The following is a 21,837-nucleotide window of genomic DNA, read 5'->3' as shown; positions in this document are numbered from 1 at the left end:
CGCCCGCCAAGATACGCACACGCATGTCGGACCTTATTTGTCGGACCTTCGTTGCGTTGTGATTGGTCAATACGCAAGGGGGCGGAGCTCAGTGGATCGTTATTTTTGGAGGCGAGTAATGGTCCATATCAACTGTTGTGCTCCATCGACCCAGAAAAAAAAAGAGTCTTGCAGATGTTTTTTAGCATTGGTTTTGGATTCTCATGGTCAGTCGTCAACTGAAACTTTCTGTAGTACCTAGGTTTATATCCTGTTGTTCTGCTTGCAATGTTATTATATAGGTGAATACACACGCTGCAATTTTGATCAGGGCTTCTGCAACTGGGAACAAATGTCGTCTGGATTGATCGACTGGAAGAGACCGACGACAAAACCGGCCGGATGGACTGGGCCGGACGGTGACCACACCACAGGATCATGGACTGGTATGTTGATGGGTCAAGAAGAGTAGCAAGATCCTTTGGGCTTGAGACGGGGGGGGGGGGGGGGGGGGGTTGTAATTTCGTAAGCTAAAGTAACCAACCGGATGGACTTGGCTGGATGGTAACCTCAGGATCATGGTCACTTGGTCAAGAAAACTGAGCAGAGCAATTTTGCTGCAAAAGTCAGTCAAGAATGCTGATCAGAAACATCAGGGAGTTTGGGGGTAAAATAGACCCACTAGTAAACCAGGTGGATGAACTGTGACCTCAACTTAAAGGCAGTGGACACTGGTGGTAATAACTCAAAATAATTATCATCATAAAACCTTTCTTGATTACAAGTTATGGGGAGAGGTTGATGGTATAAAACATTGTGAGAAACAGCTCCCTCTGAAGTGACATAGTTTTCTAGAAAGAAGTAATTTTCCACGAATTTGATTTCGAGACCTCAAGTTCACAATTTGAGGTCTCGAAATCAAGCATCAGAAAGCACACAACTTCATGTGACAAGGGTGTTTTTTCTTTCACTATTATCTCGCAAATTCGACGACCGATTGAGCGTTAGTTTCAAACTGCCTCTATGCTATCGGGCAACCAATTGAGCTCAAATTTTCACAGGTTTGTCATTTTATGCATATGTTGAGATACACCAACTGTGAAGACTAGTCTTTGACAATTACCAATAGTGTCCACTGTCTTTAAGGTCAAAGGTTGATTGGTATGTTTTTTGATGTGTTTTACAGGTTCTTTTATCTACATGGGTTATGATCCTTCATCAAATCGCAGACGCAGTGCTCAGATCAATAGTGTGGCCATGCAGACAACAAAAGCATGCACGGTAGGAATGTTTTTCCAAAAAAATTCAATGCCCACCCTGGATATTGTTTTTCTGGATTTTCTTTAGCTTCTTGAGTAGTTTTTGCCTTCAAACTATCATTGCCACAATGAAACCTTAACTTGACAAAGGAAAGACAACAAAAGTATTTGGTGGTATAAAAAAAAAACGCCACCGTACATGTACGTCTGTCAAAAATCAAACAATAAACGACAAGGAAAACATTCTGGGTAAGTTAAAATGAGTTACGGTTGAACAAAGACAGATTGACTAGAATGAAATTTGAACCAACGACCTCTAGATTAACGTGCCAGCGCTCTATCAACTAAGCTGTCTAGCCATATATTGGCGGTTTCTTTTTTTACGACTCAACCGGGGAAGCAACATCCAGGGCATCACCTTAAGGTGACTTTTTATTTCCATCAAATCATAAGCCACAAAGAAAACTAACTAAGTTAATTTTAGATGATTTAAGGTTGAACAAAGAAAATTTGACTACAATGAAGGTTTCGTGTATCATTGATGTGGTTAAATAACCTTTTCTTTTTGAAACCCACAGATGCGATTCTTCTACCACATGAAGGGAGATAAGATCGGGAGTATCGTTGTTTATACCAGGACGGCTGTCAATGGAGACCTTACACCACAGCTGACCATCAGAGGAGAGAATCTAGAGTGGTGGAAGAAAGCTTCCCTCTCGTTACTCATCACCGGAAAACCTTTCCAGGTAAACAATAGACCCATCCAGTAGGCTGCGCCCAGGACGCACGTGTGAGCAAGAACACGTGGGTCTCTCCAATGCCTTTCTGCATAACTCTGCTGCGCGTGCCAAGCATATGCGCACGCATGTCGGACCTCAGTGTCGGACCTTCCTTGCATTGTGATTGGTCAATACGCAATGGGGCAGAGCTTAATGGATCGGTCTATTGCCCTTCAACAAAGTGATATTTTAGTCATATTTACTTCAATCGTAGCTGTATCCCTTCTCCATCACGCTGAAAATCTTTCCTGTAAAACCACCTTGAAAGTGCAAGATTTTGTTGGAATTCAAGGAGCCATCTTTGACAATGCTTTAAGGGAATAGTAATTCCCTTAAACCAACTTTTAAAAAGAGTATCCAGACCATTTATCAAGGTCTTTGTGAATCTCATCATGGTTTCAGGGATTGCTCTTCATCCAATCCCAGACCTATTTCAAGAAGAAAAGAAGATTTTCACTCCATTTTCAAGACAAAGATTGGAAATGGGATTTGTTTTACTTTTAAAAATCTTACCAGGTTGTTCTGAGTGCAACTACAAATGGAGGAGTAACGTCTGGTGACATTGCGGTGGATGATATCACCTTCACACCGGAGTGTCAGATCTATACAGGCGGAGACTTCCCTGTTATAGTAACCACTTCAGCTCCAATGAGTAAGTATCCCCCCCCCCCCCACGTAAAAATGTTCCAAACTACAAGAAGGAAATGAGTGACTCACATCTTCCCCTTCACTCATGGATCAACCTCGTGACATGGGGTGTTTGATATCTCCGCGCCATTTTTGTCTTAGTATGCTTGCTCGCTCATAACCCCTAGAATTGGTTCAGTAAAATGTGCTAACCTGCGAAAGAGTCATAGAGCAACTGGTCCCCTCTTGTTCTTCTTTGACCTTGTGATATGTATAGCTGCTTGCAGTTTAGGGTTACTATGCAAAAGCAAGATTAATTTTTAAATGGAATCGCGTCACAATATTTGCTCGTTCACTCGCACATACTAAGCATCCCACAAGCGCTTTAAACAAGCGTGCACGCAAGGCAGTCACCCTTGGGAGCCAATCAGTGTCGTTAATTCTCAGTACATTCCTACCAGGAGTGAGTGACGAAAGGTATTGACCCCTTGCACGCACATCACTTGCGGTGACTGTCCACGCTCACCATGTTGGTGGGCAAAAGGTTTACGTGTAATCGCCGCGTCGCCTAAAATGCGCACTTCACTGAATAACGCACAGTAACATTGCCCACCAGTATGGCGTATCCAAGATTTTGATGATGACGTCAGGTGAATCGGGTCAATAGATTGGACGGTTTGCTGGGAGTAGACCTCACCTTTTTATAAGTAATCACAAGGGCAACTGGCAAGTTTGACATATTTCTTTTCAGATTTTGACCAATTCCTTTCTTTGTTTACCATAGCAACCACACCAGTGCCCAATGACTGCCCACCTGAGACGCCCTTCCAGTGCACCAAGGGAACGACGCCGCAATGTCTGCCGATGGAACAAGTCTGTGATTTTAAATCTCAGTGCCACAATGGCTTGGATGAGAAAAACTGCCGTAAGTTAATACAGAGTTTAAAATCTTCTTATCAGTATATGCTATTAATTTCCAATTGTGATGCAGGAAAACAGAACTTTTGGCTTCTCTTTAAATCACACTCTATAAAGTTTTATTCGTTCTCCCCTAAAACTATAAACTACGGCTCGACTAGGTTTAAACATGACAAAGCAGTTTAGTAGAAACTGTTTTTCAAACTGAAATTTGTCTTCCACAGCTGAGCAATGTACCTTCGAAGCTGATTGGTGCGGCTTCAAGGAAACAGCTTTGAATAACTTCGATTGGACGAGATCAAACGGAGACATGACCGCGTCGACGCCGAACCTTGCCCCAAGGAAGGACCACTCAGAAGGCACCTCAGCTGGTCTGTATCCCTTGATTCAATTTAAAACATTTCTGTTGGTTTTGTTTCACTCTTTCACTCTCACTCTTTCACTCCAAAGTCATACATGTACGATCTATTTTATGTCTTCCAAAAGTGCCAATATCATACATGTATGATTGAATTTTTGTGATTTCTCTTTTCCTTTGAAAATGAACAGCATTTTTGTCATCGAATTCTGTGCATAAATTTGTCATTTTGATATTTTCACATTGTTACTGATAAATTGTTTCATATTTGTATTTTTGTCAACATTTTGCATTTTTGTCATTGAATTCTGTGCATAAATTTGTCATTTTAATATTTTCTCATTGTTACTGATAAATTGTTTCATATTTGTATTTTTGTCATCATTTTGCATTTTTGTCATTGAATTCTGTGGCATAAACTTGTCATTTTGATATTTTCACATTGTCACTGGTAAATTGTTTCATATGTGTATTTTTGTCATCATTTTGCATTTTTGTAATTGAATTCTGTGCATAAACTTGTCATTTTGATATTTTCACATTGTCACTGGTAAATTGTTTCATATTTGTATTTTTGTCGACATTTTGATATCTTTATCATTTTACATGATAAATGTTTTGATACCTGCATTTTGGATTTTACTTCCATATCAGTGTGATTTTATGTTGTACTTCAAAAGTTGCATTGCTGTTTTGATATTTTTGTATATTTTTCCACCTTTCATCGGAGATCTATCTATTATTGTGAGCCCAGAATGTTTTAAATGGTGTACTTGTTAGCATATATTCCTTGCAGGTCATTCTGAGAATATTGCCCATTGGTTTCTCAATCATCTATCATTGAATGTCATTGTTTGTATATATATTGCCCTGACTGACATTGTGATTGCAATCTGAGTGAGCTTACATTAGCTTGAATTTATATGTATACTGTACATGCTGTATGTACACTTTATCATTTTTGCCTGTGAATATTGCCCTGTAACAATCTGAATGAGCCCAGTGTGCTTTCACTTGTATTCTGTATGTGAAATTTTTCATAAGTCATTATCTGTGACTGTTGCCCATTTGTTTCTCAATCATCTACTAGGCCTATTTATTGTACTTTTCTTGGTCATTAGTTATCTGTCTGCCTGTCTGTGAATATGGCCCATTTGTTCTTTTCCCTTGTCATTATTTGTATATTGCCCTGTCCAACATTGCCATTTTGTTTTTCATTTCTATTTCGAATGTAAATTGTTCATATATTACCGATTGCATCTCAGGTTTTTTATTAGTTTATTGCCCCTTCCTGATTTTTCTGTCAAGTTCTGATCCAACATTACTGAATTTATTCCAGGTTTTTATTTGTTTATTGCCCCGTCTGGCTTCGCCACCTTGGAGCAGAGAGCCATCTTGGTCAGCCCTGTTTATGCCGTTGCCTCGGCAACCTGCATCCTGAACATGTGGTTTGTGTTCAGCGGGAGTAAAGTTGGCGACATGTCGATGTATTTGATTAACATGATGGACAAGACAGAGACAATGATGTGGCAGATTGGAGGCGATCAGGGTGCCGAATGGAAATTGCAAACTATAAGCATTGGACGACGCAGGGATCCATACCAGGTATAATGAACTCTTATGTGCTTTTTGAAACTTTGGCTTTGGATTTGGCTTCAGGCTTCGTTCACTCATCTGAAGCCCTGTGAATGCTCACACAAAGCACACACAATATTGTTATAGTCGCGGGGGGGGGGGGGGGGCGCCAAGTTAGCCTTAGCCAAATCCATACATAAGTCCTTGAGCAAGATGCTTTACTATAATAGAAATATGTAAATTGCACGTAGCGCGTGCGCACTAGCGTTTTGGTTGGCAAAATGAGGAAACATCGCGCTGTTTTGTACACGGCTAATGGGTGCGTGACGCAGACTTGATTGCGCGTCTGCTTAGTGCATAACTCTATGGCGTTTGCCAACCAACAGGGTCTGTACGCATGTGTGAATGTAATTAGCATATTTCATGGGAAGGGTCCATTGCTTCTCTTCACCCATGGGTATTAATGGATGCCTGCGAGGGTAGAGGTTAATGTTGTGTATGAAAAAGCCACTGGAGTGCCACGGCAGCTCAGGGCAGTATTCTATACTCCCCAGGGAGCTGAGAAAGGTTTAAGGAATGTTTTTAGCCCAATGACCAGGGCACTAATGAAAACTGCATTGAGACGGTGATTGTGAAATGTGCTGCACATGTATAAGAACTTTTTATTATTATTATTATTATTTTTATTCTTGATTACAGCTTCAACTGTACAAGGGAAGAAATGCCGACTACAACGGGAAGATAGCTCTGGACGATCTGACCTTCCAAGACTGTGCCCTGCCTCCTATTACAGACTCTTGCCCTCCTTCTAAGTTCAGATGTACAAACCGTGCCTGCGTTGATCAGACGTACAAGTGTGACCTGATGGATCATTGTGGAGACAACTCGGACGAAACCTCATGCAGTATGTACTATTTTTCTACTCTGTTTGTAATTTTTATTTGACTGTGTTTTACTCTGTCCATTGACTACCAGGGCCCAATTTCATCAGGCCTACACTTAACTGATGTGGGCTGTCAACCCAAGTTAACTGCCACAAGCGGCACTTTGACACCTATGATCCTGGGACTCAAACAAGGTTGCCCCCTTTACAGGGATGTACTTGTATTTGTATCATTTACCACCTCCCCAACTTTTGCGAGTTTACCGCAAACTTGCAATCATTCACTTGAATATTCCCTATTTAGACTAAAATTTGTGTTGAGTGCTTGCATTTTTAATAAAATCACACTATGACTATCTTTGTTGGGCAACCACCGTGAAATCGCAGTGAAGTGCAGGATTTGGCTGCAATTCAAGGAGCTATTTCTCTTTCACCTTGCTTTAAGGGAATTGTAATTTCCTTCACAAACTACCTTAAAAGAACAAGAGTCTCCAGACCATTCACCATGGCCTCCGTGAATTTCACCCTGATTTCAGGGAATGCTCTCCTTCCAAGCCCAAACCTATTTCAAGTAGAAGTGGATTTCCACTCAATTTTTCTAGACAAAAGATTTTCATAATGTGATGCATTTTTTGTCTTTTTTCTTAAGGCGGCTACAATTTATGTGATTTTGAGAGCGGCACGTGTGATTGGACTCAAGATCAGAGTTCCTACATCATCCAATGGAAGAGAAACAAGGGGTCTATTGATAGCAGCAAGTCTGGACCAAGTAGGGATCACACGCTGGGAACTGGTGAAGGTACGTGACATCTACTTATACCAGGGAAAAAACCTCTTCGGTGTTACTTACACAACCTGTACAGTATGTTATGACATTTTTGCTTCTCTCTATTTTTGTCCATCAATAAACAAAAATTTTATTAAAGGAACGATACAGAATTGGTTAGAAACAAAAACCGTGACGATCACAGATTAACATAAAACTTACACGGTCTAACAATGATAGTAGAAAACATCCCATAAAATATTGCTGTCTGATATGACATATTTGTTGAGAAATATATAATATTATTATATCTTGGAGTTTATTTCTCAGGGAGCATTTCATTCATTTTTCATTTGCATCTATGTCATGGGAAAATGTGAATCGGTTTTTCACTTTTTTTCTCGGGACCCAGATGGCCGATCAGATTTGTCTGTTTATATATCTGGTGGATTACATAAAGTGCTTACACTGTGAGCAACTGTTTTGTCAGCAAAACCAGTTCTGTAATGTATCTTTAAATGTCATATTTACAGAAGGTAAATCTAAATTGTCATTTAATTTTGGTTTGTCAACATGTCATGTTTTTTTTCCCCACCCAGGTTACTACCTGTATGCTGATTCCAGTCCGGTTAATTTTGGCAAGAGCGCCTACCTTGTCAGTCCAAAGTTTGCCACCACACAAAACAACGATTGCAAGGTAAAACCTACACTAACTAATGTGTATTAAGCACTGTATACTCTGTGTTCTGAGTTCAAATGCAAGTAGAACAAACAAACAAACATCACTGGGAACAAAAGTGGAAACTCACATAACTTTGTTTCTGTGAAGGTCCGAGTCTTTTAAGACATGTTTGGTGGGAACACAGTTGGAAACATTACTTTACTTTTTTCTTCAAAGATCTGATTCTTCCATTACATTTTTACTGGGAACAAAGTTAAAAGTTAACAAAACTTTGTTTCTTTGAAGGTCCGATTCTACTATCACATGTTTGGGGATGACATCAAAGACCTGAACGTCTTGATACGCCAGTACAAGAACAGCAATTACAAAGCAACGAGTCTCTGGTCCAAGACTGGAGGGCAGAATGATGCATGGAACAGGGCGGAAGTAACTCTTACATCAACTGCTCCATTCCAGGTAAAGTTTGCCTCTGTTGTTTTCTTCTTTTTGTCAGCCCTAGGAAGTTCCTGTTTATACATCTGGGGTGAGGGAAGCAACTATGGTTTGTTCCTTGCTCATGACTGGGATTCGAACCCACACTCCAATGATTTGGCCATCAGTACTTCAGTGGTTAAGAGCATCGAGTTCAACTTTTGGTTGTTGAGTCATCGTAGTGTGGGTTCGAATTCCGGTCATGACACTTGTGTCCTTGAGCAAGACTAAAATTGCTTCTCTTCACCCAGGGGTATAAATGGGTACCTGCAAGGGTAGAGGTTGATATTGTGTATGAAAAAGCCTTTGGAGCGTCACGGCAGGTGAGGGCTGTATACTCCCCAGGGAGCTGAGAAAGATTAAAGGAATTTTATCTGCCCAATGACCAAAGGGAATGAATGTAAAGTGCATTGATACAGTTATTGTGAATACTGTATAAGAGCTAGTTATTCTTCGTATTATTGTTACGCACTAGATTGCTTGGCCAGGACACTTCAAAATGAGTAAAGGACAAATTAACGCAAAACCTAAAGTAAAGTTCCTTGCAGTAACTTTTTTAATTTCATCAACCCTCAGATTGGTATCCAAGCAACCATCGGTAACGGCGCCCAGGGCAACATTGCCATCGACGACGTCAGCATCACCCCAGGCTGTCAATCATTCAGCGGGGACCTCCCATCACCCCCGGTTACAGCCCCACCCCCTACCGGTCAACCGACGTGCGACTCAGACAAGTTCCTCTGCAGTGCTGACATGTCTTGCATTCCGATGTATGACAAATGTGACTTCAAGTCGGACTGTAGTGACGGGGAAGATGAGAAGGATTGTGGTAAGAATTCTATAAGGCCATACCGAAATAAAATATTGGTGATAGTATCCCTTCAAACTATAACTTTATTTGTATTTTTACCAATCACTGATAGAAATGCTCTTACCTAACAAACAAAAAATATTGTTGAAAAAGTATCCCTTTGAACTATAATTTTTTTTTATACACTTTTTTCACCAGTTGCTGACAGAAATACGTCATCTTGAAATGCTTGTATTTTACAAAAAAATGAGTTTGAGTCTGATGTTGTTTGGCCTGACTAAAATTGTCAAGTCTCTTCTGTTGTAATGCCGGACCTAGGCCCTGGTGTCCAGTGTCAGGATTTCGGTTGTGGCACTCGTATCCTAAAGCACGCTACTTTTTTAGTTGTGGTTAGACTCCAAACTTGTGTCTTGTGATTTCTTTAAATGTAGGTGAAGTAGAACTAGGGTTGTCTTAGTGGTATCTTTCCTCACCTTCCATCTCACAGTTTGGTGTACACAATGTTTGTATCTATTTTATTATTTTTTGCAGTGACATCAGCGTGTAGTTTTGAGACCGGTACCTGCCATTGGTCGCTCTTCGGTGAGAGCTACTCATGGGTCTTACAGAAGGCATCCGAGGCGACAGAGACCTACATGCCAACTGTGGATCACAGCATAGGCTCAAGCGCTGGTAAGGCCGTAAAAAACATTGTAGGGTGTTAGGGCTGAGGGGTTCAAAATATCAAATTCACTGTGGTCCAATGAGTTCACCTCGTTACTGAGGTCGTTAAAACATAGTAGGGGGTCATGGCCGAACGGTTAAGAGCATCAAGTAGACCGATCCACTAAGCTCCGCCCTATTGCGTACTGACCAATTACAATGCAACAAAGGTCCGACAAATAAGGTCCGACATGCGTGCGCATATCTTTGCGCGCATGGCAGAGTTGTGTAGAAAGGCATTGGAGAACACCACTTGTTCTTGCTCGCACGTGCGTCGCGGGCGGAGCCTACTGGATCGGTCTATTTTAAAGTTGTTGCATTGGTTAGACTGCATGACTTGCAATCAGAAGGTCGGAGGTTCGAATCATACCACAGACAGACGTGGATCCTGCGAATCTCTTGTCTATTTGACATTTTAAGGGTCACAGTACAAGCTCGAGCTCTGGTAAGGCCATAAACATTGTAGTGTGTCGGGCGGAGGGATCAAGAACAGCAATTTTCTTAACCCTCTTGCAACGTGTCCTTCCTGACCACATACATGTATGTGACAGATCTGTTGCCCCTCTCGTCTCGACGATTTAGGGATGCCGGCAAGTTGTTCCACCTCTTCGCCGAGAACAGAATGTTTGAGCAACCAGCTTTTTCTTTTCCTGTTTTCTCCGGGGTCTTGCCTTACCACTCTGATTAAAACTGAGATCGCTGGGCTGGCTAGCATATCGGCAAAAAGAGACTTTTTAAACAGTTTTTTTTCTTTTTCTCAATCCTCCAGGATCATACCTGATCACGTTGAGTAAAACTGAGGTCGCTGGGCTTGCTAGCATTTCGGCAAAAAGTTGCTAGCAAGTTGTACTACCTTTTTGGCAAAAACAGACTTTTTAACAGCTTTTTCTTTTCTTTTCGTTTTCCTCCAGGATCCTACCTGACCACTTTGAGTAAAACTGAGGCCGGCGGGGTCGCTACCATTTCCACAACAGCATTATCACAGACGGTAGCAAGCTGTGAGCTTAGCTTCTGGTACTACATGTATGGACCATCGGTGGGTTCCCTCAGTGTCTTCAAAGTTGGGTCTAACGGAAAGGAGCTGGTGAAGTACCTGAGTGGAGCTAATGTACCAAAGTGGGATAAGACGGAGATGATGCTGGGTGCTGGCACTAACTATCAGGTACTATTTTTTGATTGGTTGGGTACTGGGTATACTGGTGATGGCTGGAAAATCTGTTGGTTTTTATCAGGGAAGAAATTTCATGCTAAGCAAATTTTTGTGCTTAGCAGCGCTATTAAGTTGAGCCCAGGTGTCATCTTGTTGACATAACAGTGCCGGGTGATACAAGGGTAGCTTCAAAGGAGATGGAAAAAAAGTACCATCACCTGGCATGTGAAAAAGAACAGTCTCCCCAAGTGATGTTAGAATGGGGGATGTTAAGGTAGACATTAAAGGTAGATCTGCTACAAAAGGCGGCGCTTTTTGGAACAGCGAGAACCCTGAGAAAGACCCATCTGGGGCTTTGGGGTAAAGTCCGACTGAAGGAGTTGCCTTTTAAATAATATTAGCAATAATAACAATACTTCTTCAACAGGTTGTCATCGAGGCAAAGCGAGCAGCGACCTACCAGGGTGGTATCTCTCTAGACGACATTGCCTTCTACTCATGCAACATGCCGGAACCTTCTGGTGCGGCGTGTCGTAGTGATGAATTCACCTGCAAGAATCAAGCGTGTATCAGCATAGACAGCAAGTGCAACTTTGTGGACGATTGTGGGGATGGGTCGGACGAACAGTCATGTGGTACGTATTATAGCTGTAGTGGCGTGTCGTGGCCTAGAGGTCTATGTCAATGGACCCAAGCTTTGGTGTTGTCAGCAGCAGAGTGTGGGTTCGAATCCTGGTCATGGCTCTGGTGTCCTTGACCATAGTTGCTTCATAAAAGTTGGGAAGGTAGTGTAATCTGCTCTACCAGCCAGGCTCCTAGTGGATGATACCCATACCTACATGTACATCCTTACGGACTGTGAAGGGGGTAACCCTGTTTCAGTCCCAGGAGTAGGTGGCTCCGTGGATGTACCCATGCCTACATCCTTATGGACTGTGAAGGGAGTAACCCTGTTTCAGCCCCAGGAGTAGGTGGCTCCTAGTGGATGATACCCATGCCTACATCCTTACGGACTGTGAAGGGGGTAACCCTGTTTCAGTCCCAGGAGTAGGTGGCTCCGTGGATGTACCCATGCCTACATCCTTATGGACTGTGAAGGGAGTAACCCTGTTTCAGCCCCAGGAGTAGGTGGCTCCTAGTGGATGATACCCATGCCTACATCCTTACAGACTGTGAAGAGGGTAGCCCTGTTTCAGCCCCAGGAGTAGGTGGCTCCTAGTGGATGATACCCATGCCTACATCCTTATGGACTGTGAAGGGGGTAGCCCTGTTTCAGCCCCAGGAGTAGGTGGCTCCTAGTGGATGATACCCATGCCTACATCCTTACAGACTGTGAAGAGGGTAACCCTGTTTCAGCCCAATGAGTAGGTGGCTCCTAGTGGATGATACCCATGCCTACATCCTTACAGACTGTGAAGGGGGTAACCCTGTTTCAGTCCCAGGAGTAGGTGGCTCCGTGGATGTACCCATGCCTACATCCTTATGGACTGTGAAGGGGGTAACCCTGTTCAGAAACACCAGAGTTTGAGTCCAGAGCACTTGACTGCACGGCACAACACTACTGGGTTAAAGAAAGTAACATTGACACACTTGTTTCATTTTACTTTGTACTTTGTATCTTTAACCTTTAACCTGTGACCTCTATGATATTGACCCCCAGATGCCGTCCTGAGCTGTAACTTTGACACCAATCTGTGTAAATGGCATCAGGAATATGGCGATGATTTTGATTGGTCATTGAGAGCTGGCACTCCAGCCGGTAATGGAATTGGACCAATCAAGGACCATACACAGAAACCGAACAGCGACGGTAAGCCTGAAGTATTATTAACTGTTTCTTATGTCAATCAATTCATTTTCAAACGGACTGGGCTGCTTGACACACTTTTTATGGGGGAAAAAAATGAACAAATAAAAGAATTAAATAGAAAAAATTGAAATACTTTGACAACTAAGCTCACTCTAGCAAAGTTCCTCCTGGAGACAGTCAGAGCATACTTCCAATCAAACCGCCGGTTCTTTTTAGAACCAGCACTCAACTAAAAAAAAGAGAGACTTACACATGGTGCTACCGCCCTCCTCACCTGGGCCCAACTTCGTAGCGCTGCTTAGCGGCCGATTTTGTGCTTACTGTGCGATTTCTATTTCATAGCGCTGCTAACCGTTAGCACACGAAAAGGCATGCTAACCTTCCGGTGCTTACCGCACACACAAAATTGACATCATAATGCCCAATTTTTCTGCTAACCTGTGAAATACGCTATGGCTTAAGTAAATTTTTCTGCTACAGTACATGTAAGCACGCAAATTTGCTTACTGTTAAGCAGCGCTATGAAATTGGGACCTGATTAAACTCCCACCAAGCCAAGTTTCAAATCCTACTTTCTAACAAAGTTAATTCTAGCTCTTAGTCATGCCCTTAGACCTATACGCCTTGCATCCTTTGGTTGGCGCTATATAAATCCAGTTCCTATTATTATTATCATTATTAAGTAAAAGCTACAGCAGACCATGTTTTCAAATGTGTTAAGTTTGCCTGCCGCTCCACCCACGGATTCAGCTGGTGTACAAGGTATGAAATAAGCTCACAAACGACACAAAATAATCATGAACTTATTTCTTTCAGGGCTACCTACAGGAAACTATCTCTACATTGACTCCTCATGGCCAAGGAAGGCAGGCAGCGTAGCGAGACTTGGAAGTCCACCTATCAGCAAGAACAGCGCTGCTAATTGCAAGGTAAAATGCCATTGATACTATCCAGGGGTCGATTCCACAAGAGTTACAAGTACATGTACAAGTACATGTACATGTACGACTAGTCTTAATTATACAACTGACATACAGATCCTTGTCATTGGAACTTACTTCACGTGACATTCACTATTACTCCCATCCGCACCGACAATCAAAAAGACCTATTCGCCCATGGGGAATAGCATTTCCCGTTCAACAGTTAGGATCATCCTTGTTCCCAATGTTTTTGAGCAGTACAGTATTACCTTGCGATAATTATCCTCCCGTTCCCCTCTGAGCCACTCAATATTTGTATACTAGTCTTAGGAGATGTTGAAAACGTATGGCAAGTCCTAAGTTAGGACGAGTAACTCGTAACTGGCTGGTATGTGAGTACATTGTAACTCGTCCTAACTCGAGAGGAGACAAGCCTTAACTCTTTGTGAAATCTGACCCAAGGATGCATTAATAATAGTAGGGGCTTCATAGGGCCTTGTCACATGAGGAAATATTTCCAGGCAACGTATAGGCAACCAACTGCAGTATTGGCTACCTAATTAACGTTGGTTGCAAAGCAGTGTCTTTTCAAACATTATCTTCCAGTACGCGCTAATCCACCAATCAGAAGCTCGAACTACTAGGGGGATAAAAACATATATGCTACGACCTCTGTTTTATATCCTACTTCCTCTGTTTTTATTACACAGTGCGTATTGTGAAATGTCATTTTGTCATGCACCGTACACGGACAGTGCAAAAATTACATTCTAAGCTATGTGCACGTGAAAAAAACGCTCTGAAATTTCAAATTTTGCGCGTTGCAAGTGAGACTGGAAGATAAACTCGTTATCACAGGTGCGCTCGAGAAATTAAAAAAAAATATAGCGTTTCTGTGTCCCATATCCAACTTGGCCTTCAGCCTCGTTGGATATGGGACGCAGAAGCGCTATAATTTTTTTGTATTCCACTCGCGGTTGTGTGATAACTTATAATGTCTTATGATACCAGTTGCACCTGTAGCAGCAAAAGTAACTGTATGGTAGTCTGGCTGGTATGCTTGTTTTGCTAAGCAAGATTACTTTGTGCTTAGCGATTGTTTTGTGCTTACCAGCTTACAGGCTTTATGAAATTTAGCCCTGGTTGTATCGTTAACTTTTTCTCTGACTATCCCTTTTGCAGGTTCGATTCTGGTACTTCTTCTCCGGCCAGGCTGACCAGACCGTCGTGCTGATCGTCAAGAAGCGAACCTCGTACATCCTTAATGACTTAACTGAGTTCAGCTCAGTTAGGTTCACTGGTAATGGGTTATGGAGGCATCATGAGTCAGCCGTTCCGCTTATTGGCAAAGATATGGAGGTACAGATAATGATTTCAGAGTTTCTGTTGATCATTAAAAAGTATTAAAATAAATTTGACGACTTGACTGAGTCCAGCTCAGTAAGATTCACTGGTAATGGGTCAGCTGTTCCGCTTATTGGCAAAGATATGGAGGTACAGTTAGTTATTTTTGTGTTTTTGGCGATTTTAAAAAATTGTCTAATTCAATTTTGAGGTCTTAAATAAAAAACTGAGAGCCAAAGTATGCTGCGTTAAAAAACAACTTGAACGCGTTGATACATTTTTATTATGTGCATAAAAATTATGTAAATCTTTCTTTTTTATTGTCCAATCAGGTCGTCTTGGAGGTAGCTGTGGGAAGCGGGGCGACCAATCAGATTGCAATTGATGACGTATCATTCTCGGATGGATGCAAATTGGTAAGCTCATCATCAGCAACAAAACATAGCAAGAACGCTCTAACACAGGGTACAACAGTGTAGTGCTTGTAAGCAATAAACAAATGAATAATGGCATTTGAAATGGGAGAGACAGTTGTCCCTTAGCAATCAGCAGTTGAGCAGGAACCTTTTGAGATGTTTCTTGAAAACTTCAAAGAAACGAATTTGATGAGGGAGACGGTTCCAAAGGTGTTGGGGCATGTGCGTAAAATGCATCGTCTTCAACAGCAGAATGCACCGTTAAGGAATTGCCACAAGAGTGTATAATTGTCTAAACCCGAGCGAAGGCCAGGCCATCCGGGATGGTAAGCCTTTATGAGACTGGTGAGATATATATTGTCAAAGAATTTTTTTTTCCTTTTCTCAGGGAGACCATCTTCCAGGAGAAGCAGCCCACGGGGATTTCAACAATCACTGTCCGAACGAGCAGTTGAGCTGTCTCACTGGGGATGGATGCTACTCTAAGGACGACCAATGCAATATGAGAGACACATGTGGAGAAGAGATTCTCTGTGGTAAGAACTTCTACAATCTTCTTTCCAAATCCAACTACGTGTAAGGCATGCAGCTTCCCAAAGAATTAAGGAAGCTATAAGAGAGTAATGTTGGTTCTGAAAAGAACTGGGCCCATTTTCATGGCTCTGCTTACCTAAGGCATGCAACTTCCCAAAGTTAAAGGCTAGCTATAAGAGAGTAATGTTGGTTCTGAAAAGAACTGGGCCCATTTTCATGGCTCTGCTTACCTAAGGCATGCAACTTCCCAAAGTTAAAGGCTAGCTATAAGAGAGTAATGTTGGTTCTGAAAAGAACTGGGCCCAATTTCATGGCTCTGCTTACCATAAGCACGGAATCGGCGTTTACGGAAGCAGGGAATTCTGTGCTTACAGCAAGCATTTTTCACGGGTGATAGGCGAATTTGGGCTTCTGCGCGTGCATACTCCACTTTACTAGGCATTCTACGCTTACAAGGCTAGCGCAGAAATTCTGCGCTTGCACGTAAGCAGGGAATCGTGATGGTAAGCACAGAATTCGGCGGTAAGCAGAGCCATGAAATTGGGCCCTGGTGGTTAAAGACTCACTGTCCGGTCAGTATGCTCTGATCGTCATCAGGAGAATGCTGGACTCTGTTGTTGGATGCTGCTTTTGTACTGCCTTGTAGGAGATAACATGTAATTGGTTAATTAAAGCCATTGGACACTTTCGGTTCAGAAACAAATTAAAAGTTCACAAATTTACAAATAATTTACAGGGTTTACAGAAGGTAATGGTGAAAGACTTCTCTTGAAATGTTATTACGTGAAATGCTTTACTTTTTGAGAAAACATTAAAACAATATCAATTCTCGATATCGAGAATTACAGATTTATTTTAAACACATGTCATGACACGGCAAAACGTGCAGAAACAAAAGTGGGTTTTCCCATTATCTTCTCCCGACTCTGATGACCGATTGAGCCTTAATTTTCACAGGTTTGTTATTTTATATATAAGTTGTGATACACGAAGTGTTGGCCTTGGACAATACTGTTTACCGAAAGTGTCCAATGGCTTTAAAGGAATTTCCAATGTTATGTATCTATAGTTCATGTGAGAACTTTAGGAATAAGTTTTAAAAAACCTACTTAAAGGCAGTGGACACTATTGGTAGTTACCCAAAATATTTATTAGCATAAAACCTTTCTTGGTGACGAGTAATGGGGAGAGGTTGATGGTATAAAACATTGTAAGAAATGGCTCCCTCTGAAGTGCCATAGTTTTCGAGAAAGAAGTAATTTTTCACGAATTTGATTTCGAGAACTCAGATTTAGAACTTGAGGTCTCGAAATCAACCATCTAAACGCACACAACTTCGTGTGACAGGGGTGTTTTTTTATTTCTTTATTATCTCGCAAGTTTGATGACCGATTGAGCTCAAATTTTCACAGGTTTGTTATGTTATGCATATGTTGAGATACACCAACTGTAAAGTCTAGACTTTGACAATTACCAATAGTGTCCACTGCCTTTAATTTTGTTTGATTTCATAATTCAGGGTTTAATATATTTCACTGTGTGATCCTTTCTAGGTACCACCTGTTACTTCAGTGATGTAACCGCCGGGGCTTGTGGATGGTTCAACTCCTACTCAAGCAGTCTCAAGTGGCTACTAGGTAAACCTTCCTCACCACCAGCGGACTCCACTAGTGCACAAGGTATGAGATTAGTATACACATATTGACTGGCATCGAGGTAACTAGTATACGTCTATTCCCACGAGGGACTTTGAGTGACGTGACCAGAAGAGCGACCTATTTCCCGAGGCCCCTATTCTGGTCACTCACAGGCCCGAGGGGGAATAGACGTACACTAGTTACCTTGTGACTAGTATACACATATTGACTGGCATAATTCGGTAACTAATATACGTCTATTCCCACAAGGGACTTTGAGTGACCAGAAAAGCGACCTATTTCCCTCTTCTGGTCACTCACAGGCCCGAGGGGGAAAAGACGTACACTAGTTACCGAATTATGCCAGTCAATATGTATTTTATAACACAGCTCGGTCTTAAATGTCAAATAAGAACAGAAAAAGGAGTTTTGTAGTTGTTGTTCACGGTTCAAGTCAAGAGAGGGCGCTGTTACCACGGGCAATATTTGCAAAGACGAGTGCCTGCTCTGGTACTATTCCCGCAAAACACATGCGCGCGTTCACTGGCTTATACTCGTTCGTCCCACAGGACCGTGTTTCAGCCGACCAGAATACAGAACATTACCACAACCCCTATTGTAAATGTTTCTCTGTGTTTTGCAAACAACCTCTCTGTGTTTTGCAAACAGCAAGGCTATATACTTTTTCTTTGTTTGGAATCAAAAAGAAGAATTGACTTGACCAACAAATTTAAACTTCCCTTCAGGTAAATTTATGTACATCAGTAAGCTGCCTTCGTTCGGAGGCACAGGCATGGCCTACCTCTCCACACTCTCTTACGTCAAAGCCAGCAGTGCCTGCGACTTGGATTTCAAATTCTACTTGGACGGTAACTCTGGCAACAAACTCAGCGTACTCATCAAAACAAAGACAGGAAAGGTTAGTTGACGTAATGTTCCGTTTCACTTTCCAACTACTCCACAAGCCATCATGTCAGTTCAACAACATCGTATCGTTATTTCACAAAAACTGCGGTCTTGCGGGAAAGTCGATCAGTGCCAAAAATATATTTTTATCTCGGATAGGACTTGTAGGTACATCCTTAAATTGGGAGGTAGTGTTTTCTGCTGTACCGGCCAGGCTTCTGATGGATGATACTCGAGCCTACATGTACATCTGTATGGACTGTAAAGGGGGTAACCCTGTTTCAGCCCTAGGAGTAGGTGGCAACAGCCTCTGGGAACAAATAATTGTAGCCCACACCTTGAAGTGGCCTTCAGGCCTTGTGTGTCTGGCGACTTGCATAAAAAAATAAAAACTTGTTACAAACTTACTTGGTAATAGCACTGGAGAGCTGTTGATATTAAGAAACATTGTTAGAAACAACACTGTTTGTAGTAATGTAGTGTTAGAGAAAGAAGTAATATTTTACTAACAAAATTGAATATGAGAAAGGCTTCAGGTATCTGGAAGCAACAAGGCTGGGATTTTTTTTTCATTCCTTTCAAAAACCAAAATAGAGTTTCCAATTTTCACAGATCTTGTTACTTGATGCATATGATGGGATACACCAAGTAAGGATACTGGTCTTTGACAATTATCAAAAGTCTTTTAAGCTGTTGTTAAAACATACTCACACCCTAGTGTATCCCTTTGTCACCCCAACTCAGTTTGAAGAGATTTGGTCAAGCTCAACCCTGAAATCAAGTTGGCAGACGGGAACAGCCAAGATCGGGGGCCGAGATCATTTCTCCATCGTCTTTAAGGCATGGCTTGGATCAAGCGTTGGAACCATCGCCGTTGATAACATTGAGTTCCCACCTGAGCAATGCGGAGCAAGTAAGTAAACTCTGTCATAGAAATTTTAGGTTGTTCTTTAACAGCGCTTAAACAATAGGAGAAATTTTGCGCATATTTAAAAAAAAAAAAAAAAGGGAAAAAATAGGTTATCATTAAAAGTATCTTGTAAAATTTTGAATTTGGCTTTATAAAGTGTGAAGATACCCGGTCCAATGGAAAGTGTCGTGGCCGAGTGATTAAGAGCACCGAATTCAAACTCTGGTGTTTCTGATCAGCAGAGTGTGGGTTCGAATCCCCCAGCCATGCACTTGTGGCCTTAAGCAAGACACTTCACCATTCGAATGGGACGTTAAGCCGTTTGTCCCATGTGTTATGTAACGCATGTAAAAGAACCTTGTGCATTTATCGAAAAGAGAAGGGGTTCGCCCCGGTGTGCCTGGTCTGATCGGCAGCAAATTGCGCCTCAGCACCGTATAAAAACATAACATGGTGCTATCAGAATTAGGTCTCATAATTCAAACGGAGTCCCACATCTTGCAGGAAGTACTGTAGGTTACAGCGCCAGGGGCGTCACTGAGTGACGGACATGTGCGCTATATAATGTTAGAAGCCACAATTATTAGTTATTATTATTAATGGCTGTATTTACTGGACTATTTTAAAAACCAGAATACGATCATCAGAGTATTTTGAGCAAAACATCAAGCAGAAACTGGCGTTTCTCAGAGCCATCACGACTCAAAAGAGATTTCTTTACATGGTCTCTCCGCCAACCTTACTAACCCATAAGATAATTGCTTTTTCTCATATTCTCTGTTCTATCTATTTCTGCAGATGACGGCTCCAAACTCCAATGCAAGTCTGACGAGTTTCAATGTGCGGATGGAAGGCAATGTATTAGCTACGATAAAGTCTGCAATAAGAACAACGATTGTCTGGACCAATCGGACGAGACATCATGCAGTACGTACTTTATTCTAGTGTTTGAATTTGCTTGGCATTATCACAAGACGGTGCTGTTGGCTTGGTTTATGTACTATCGGGTGTGTTCGTTTAGCTTCCCTGGGTCGACCCCGGTCTGCCCTCGGTGCGTTCGAATAACTTTGACGTCATTCTAGGGACTCACCCAGGTCAGCCCCCAGTGCCCTGCTTGTGGGGTGGATCACTTGGGGGCTGGCCCCATGTAAACGGCGTCACTACGAGAGCGGTGAGTTGTCGTTCGTTTAGCTCTTGTCAGGGGCTCACCCGAGTGAGCACCGCGGGGAAGACCCAGGGAAGCTAATCGATTGCACCCTCAGTCTTCAGCAGGACACCAGCACTATGTGCTTAGAAACGTACTAAGCGCACTATAAATTTGTATTATTACGATTATTATTACAACATAAATCTTATTAATTTGGTTTTACCCTTACACCGATACATGTGTGTAAGCACTGTATACTCGGTACTTTCCTGAGTCCTGTGAAAAAAATATCACAGGCATGTTATTTAGGTGGGATTTGAACCCACGACCCTTGGAATTCTAGAACAGTGTCTTACCAACTAGACTACTGAGGTTGTCTGATAGCATAGAGGCAGTTCGAAATAAATATTCTTTATCCCTGATGCAAACTTAACATCTATTATAAATCTTGCTCAACATTTTTTGGGGAGTCAGATTTCCTGTGTTTTATGCACATTTTGCTGGCCATTCACAGGCGCATTGCAGGGAAATTTCTGAGTCAGGCCACAAACATTTTGTATCCCTTTTTTTTCTATGTACATGTATACTGTGTGTCTGTACCTTTTTAGAAATAGTTTTATCGGCGGACTGAACCTTTAGGAACATTTTCCTCTTCAGTCATCTTGCTATCCCCGTATATTTAATGAACTTGTAGAGAGAAGATAAAATAATAATAATTTTATCTGAATTTAATTTGGATTGGTTTATTTTTTTATGTTACTAGGCAACTATGGAGAGTGCACATTTGATGAGAATCTTTGCAACTGGTCCCAGATGGCGGATGATGACTTTGATTGGGTGCGATCCACAACTTCCACGCTCTCGCTCTCTGCGACTGGACCCAGCTCGGATCACAGTGGAAGTAAGAATGATGTTTCTTTAAAGGGTAGTAGTTAAAAAGCAGGACGGTTCTTTTCAGAACTGAGAAGTCTCCGAACCACGGAACATCTACTCCGCGGTAGTAGAAAAAAGCAAGACAGTTCTCTAAGAACAAGTTCTACCTGGCACATGGTGTTACCGCAAACCAAATATTCATTGATGTTTCTTTAGTTTGTCAACATCAATCTCTGTCGAAGATTCGCATTTTCAAAAGGAACCTGCCTTTTTTAGGCAATCTCAAGGCAATCTGTAAGGCTCTGTAATAAGCTGGAGCAACTCGTTTTCTTTCATGGTTGTTACTGTTTTCGTTTTTAAATTTATTACTAATGTAT

The 21,837-nt window shown here is 41.9% G+C and overlaps 1 protein-coding gene across 1 annotated transcript in view; it reads left to right on the top strand.

The window, feature by feature from the left end:
* The window catches only part of LOC139942556 (MAM and LDL-receptor class A domain-containing protein 1-like), a 112,769-nt gene that overhangs the window by 82,603 nt on the left and 8,329 nt on the right, over window positions 1-21,837 (top strand). The window contains exons 97-121 of the mRNA XM_071939397.1: window positions 282-425; window positions 1,166-1,260; window positions 1,817-1,984; window positions 2,534-2,669; window positions 3,429-3,569; window positions 3,787-3,933; window positions 5,260-5,525; window positions 6,195-6,399; window positions 7,028-7,177; window positions 7,744-7,841; window positions 8,112-8,282; window positions 8,874-9,126; window positions 9,640-9,780; window positions 10,722-10,972; window positions 11,388-11,595; window positions 12,621-12,770; window positions 13,587-13,699; window positions 14,876-15,052; window positions 15,370-15,453; window positions 15,842-15,989; window positions 17,541-17,666; window positions 18,371-18,543; window positions 19,275-19,443; window positions 20,239-20,367; window positions 21,351-21,488. Coding sequence (XP_071795498.1) covers window positions 282-425; window positions 1,166-1,260; window positions 1,817-1,984; window positions 2,534-2,669; window positions 3,429-3,569; window positions 3,787-3,933; window positions 5,260-5,525; window positions 6,195-6,399; window positions 7,028-7,177; window positions 7,744-7,841; window positions 8,112-8,282; window positions 8,874-9,126; window positions 9,640-9,780; window positions 10,722-10,972; window positions 11,388-11,595; window positions 12,621-12,770; window positions 13,587-13,699; window positions 14,876-15,052; window positions 15,370-15,453; window positions 15,842-15,989; window positions 17,541-17,666; window positions 18,371-18,543; window positions 19,275-19,443; window positions 20,239-20,367; window positions 21,351-21,488 — 3,981 coding nt within the window. The remainder of the gene's footprint in view (window positions 1-281; window positions 426-1,165; window positions 1,261-1,816; window positions 1,985-2,533; window positions 2,670-3,428; window positions 3,570-3,786; window positions 3,934-5,259; window positions 5,526-6,194; window positions 6,400-7,027; window positions 7,178-7,743; window positions 7,842-8,111; window positions 8,283-8,873; window positions 9,127-9,639; window positions 9,781-10,721; window positions 10,973-11,387; window positions 11,596-12,620; window positions 12,771-13,586; window positions 13,700-14,875; window positions 15,053-15,369; window positions 15,454-15,841; window positions 15,990-17,540; window positions 17,667-18,370; window positions 18,544-19,274; window positions 19,444-20,238; window positions 20,368-21,350; window positions 21,489-21,837) is intronic.

This window comes from Asterias amurensis, chromosome 10 (genome assembly GCF_032118995.1).
Source record: "Asterias amurensis chromosome 10, ASM3211899v1".
Classification (NCBI taxonomy): domain Eukaryota; kingdom Metazoa; phylum Echinodermata; class Asteroidea; order Forcipulatida; family Asteriidae; genus Asterias; species Asterias amurensis.
This window is presented reverse-complemented; position numbering and strand designations above follow the sequence as displayed.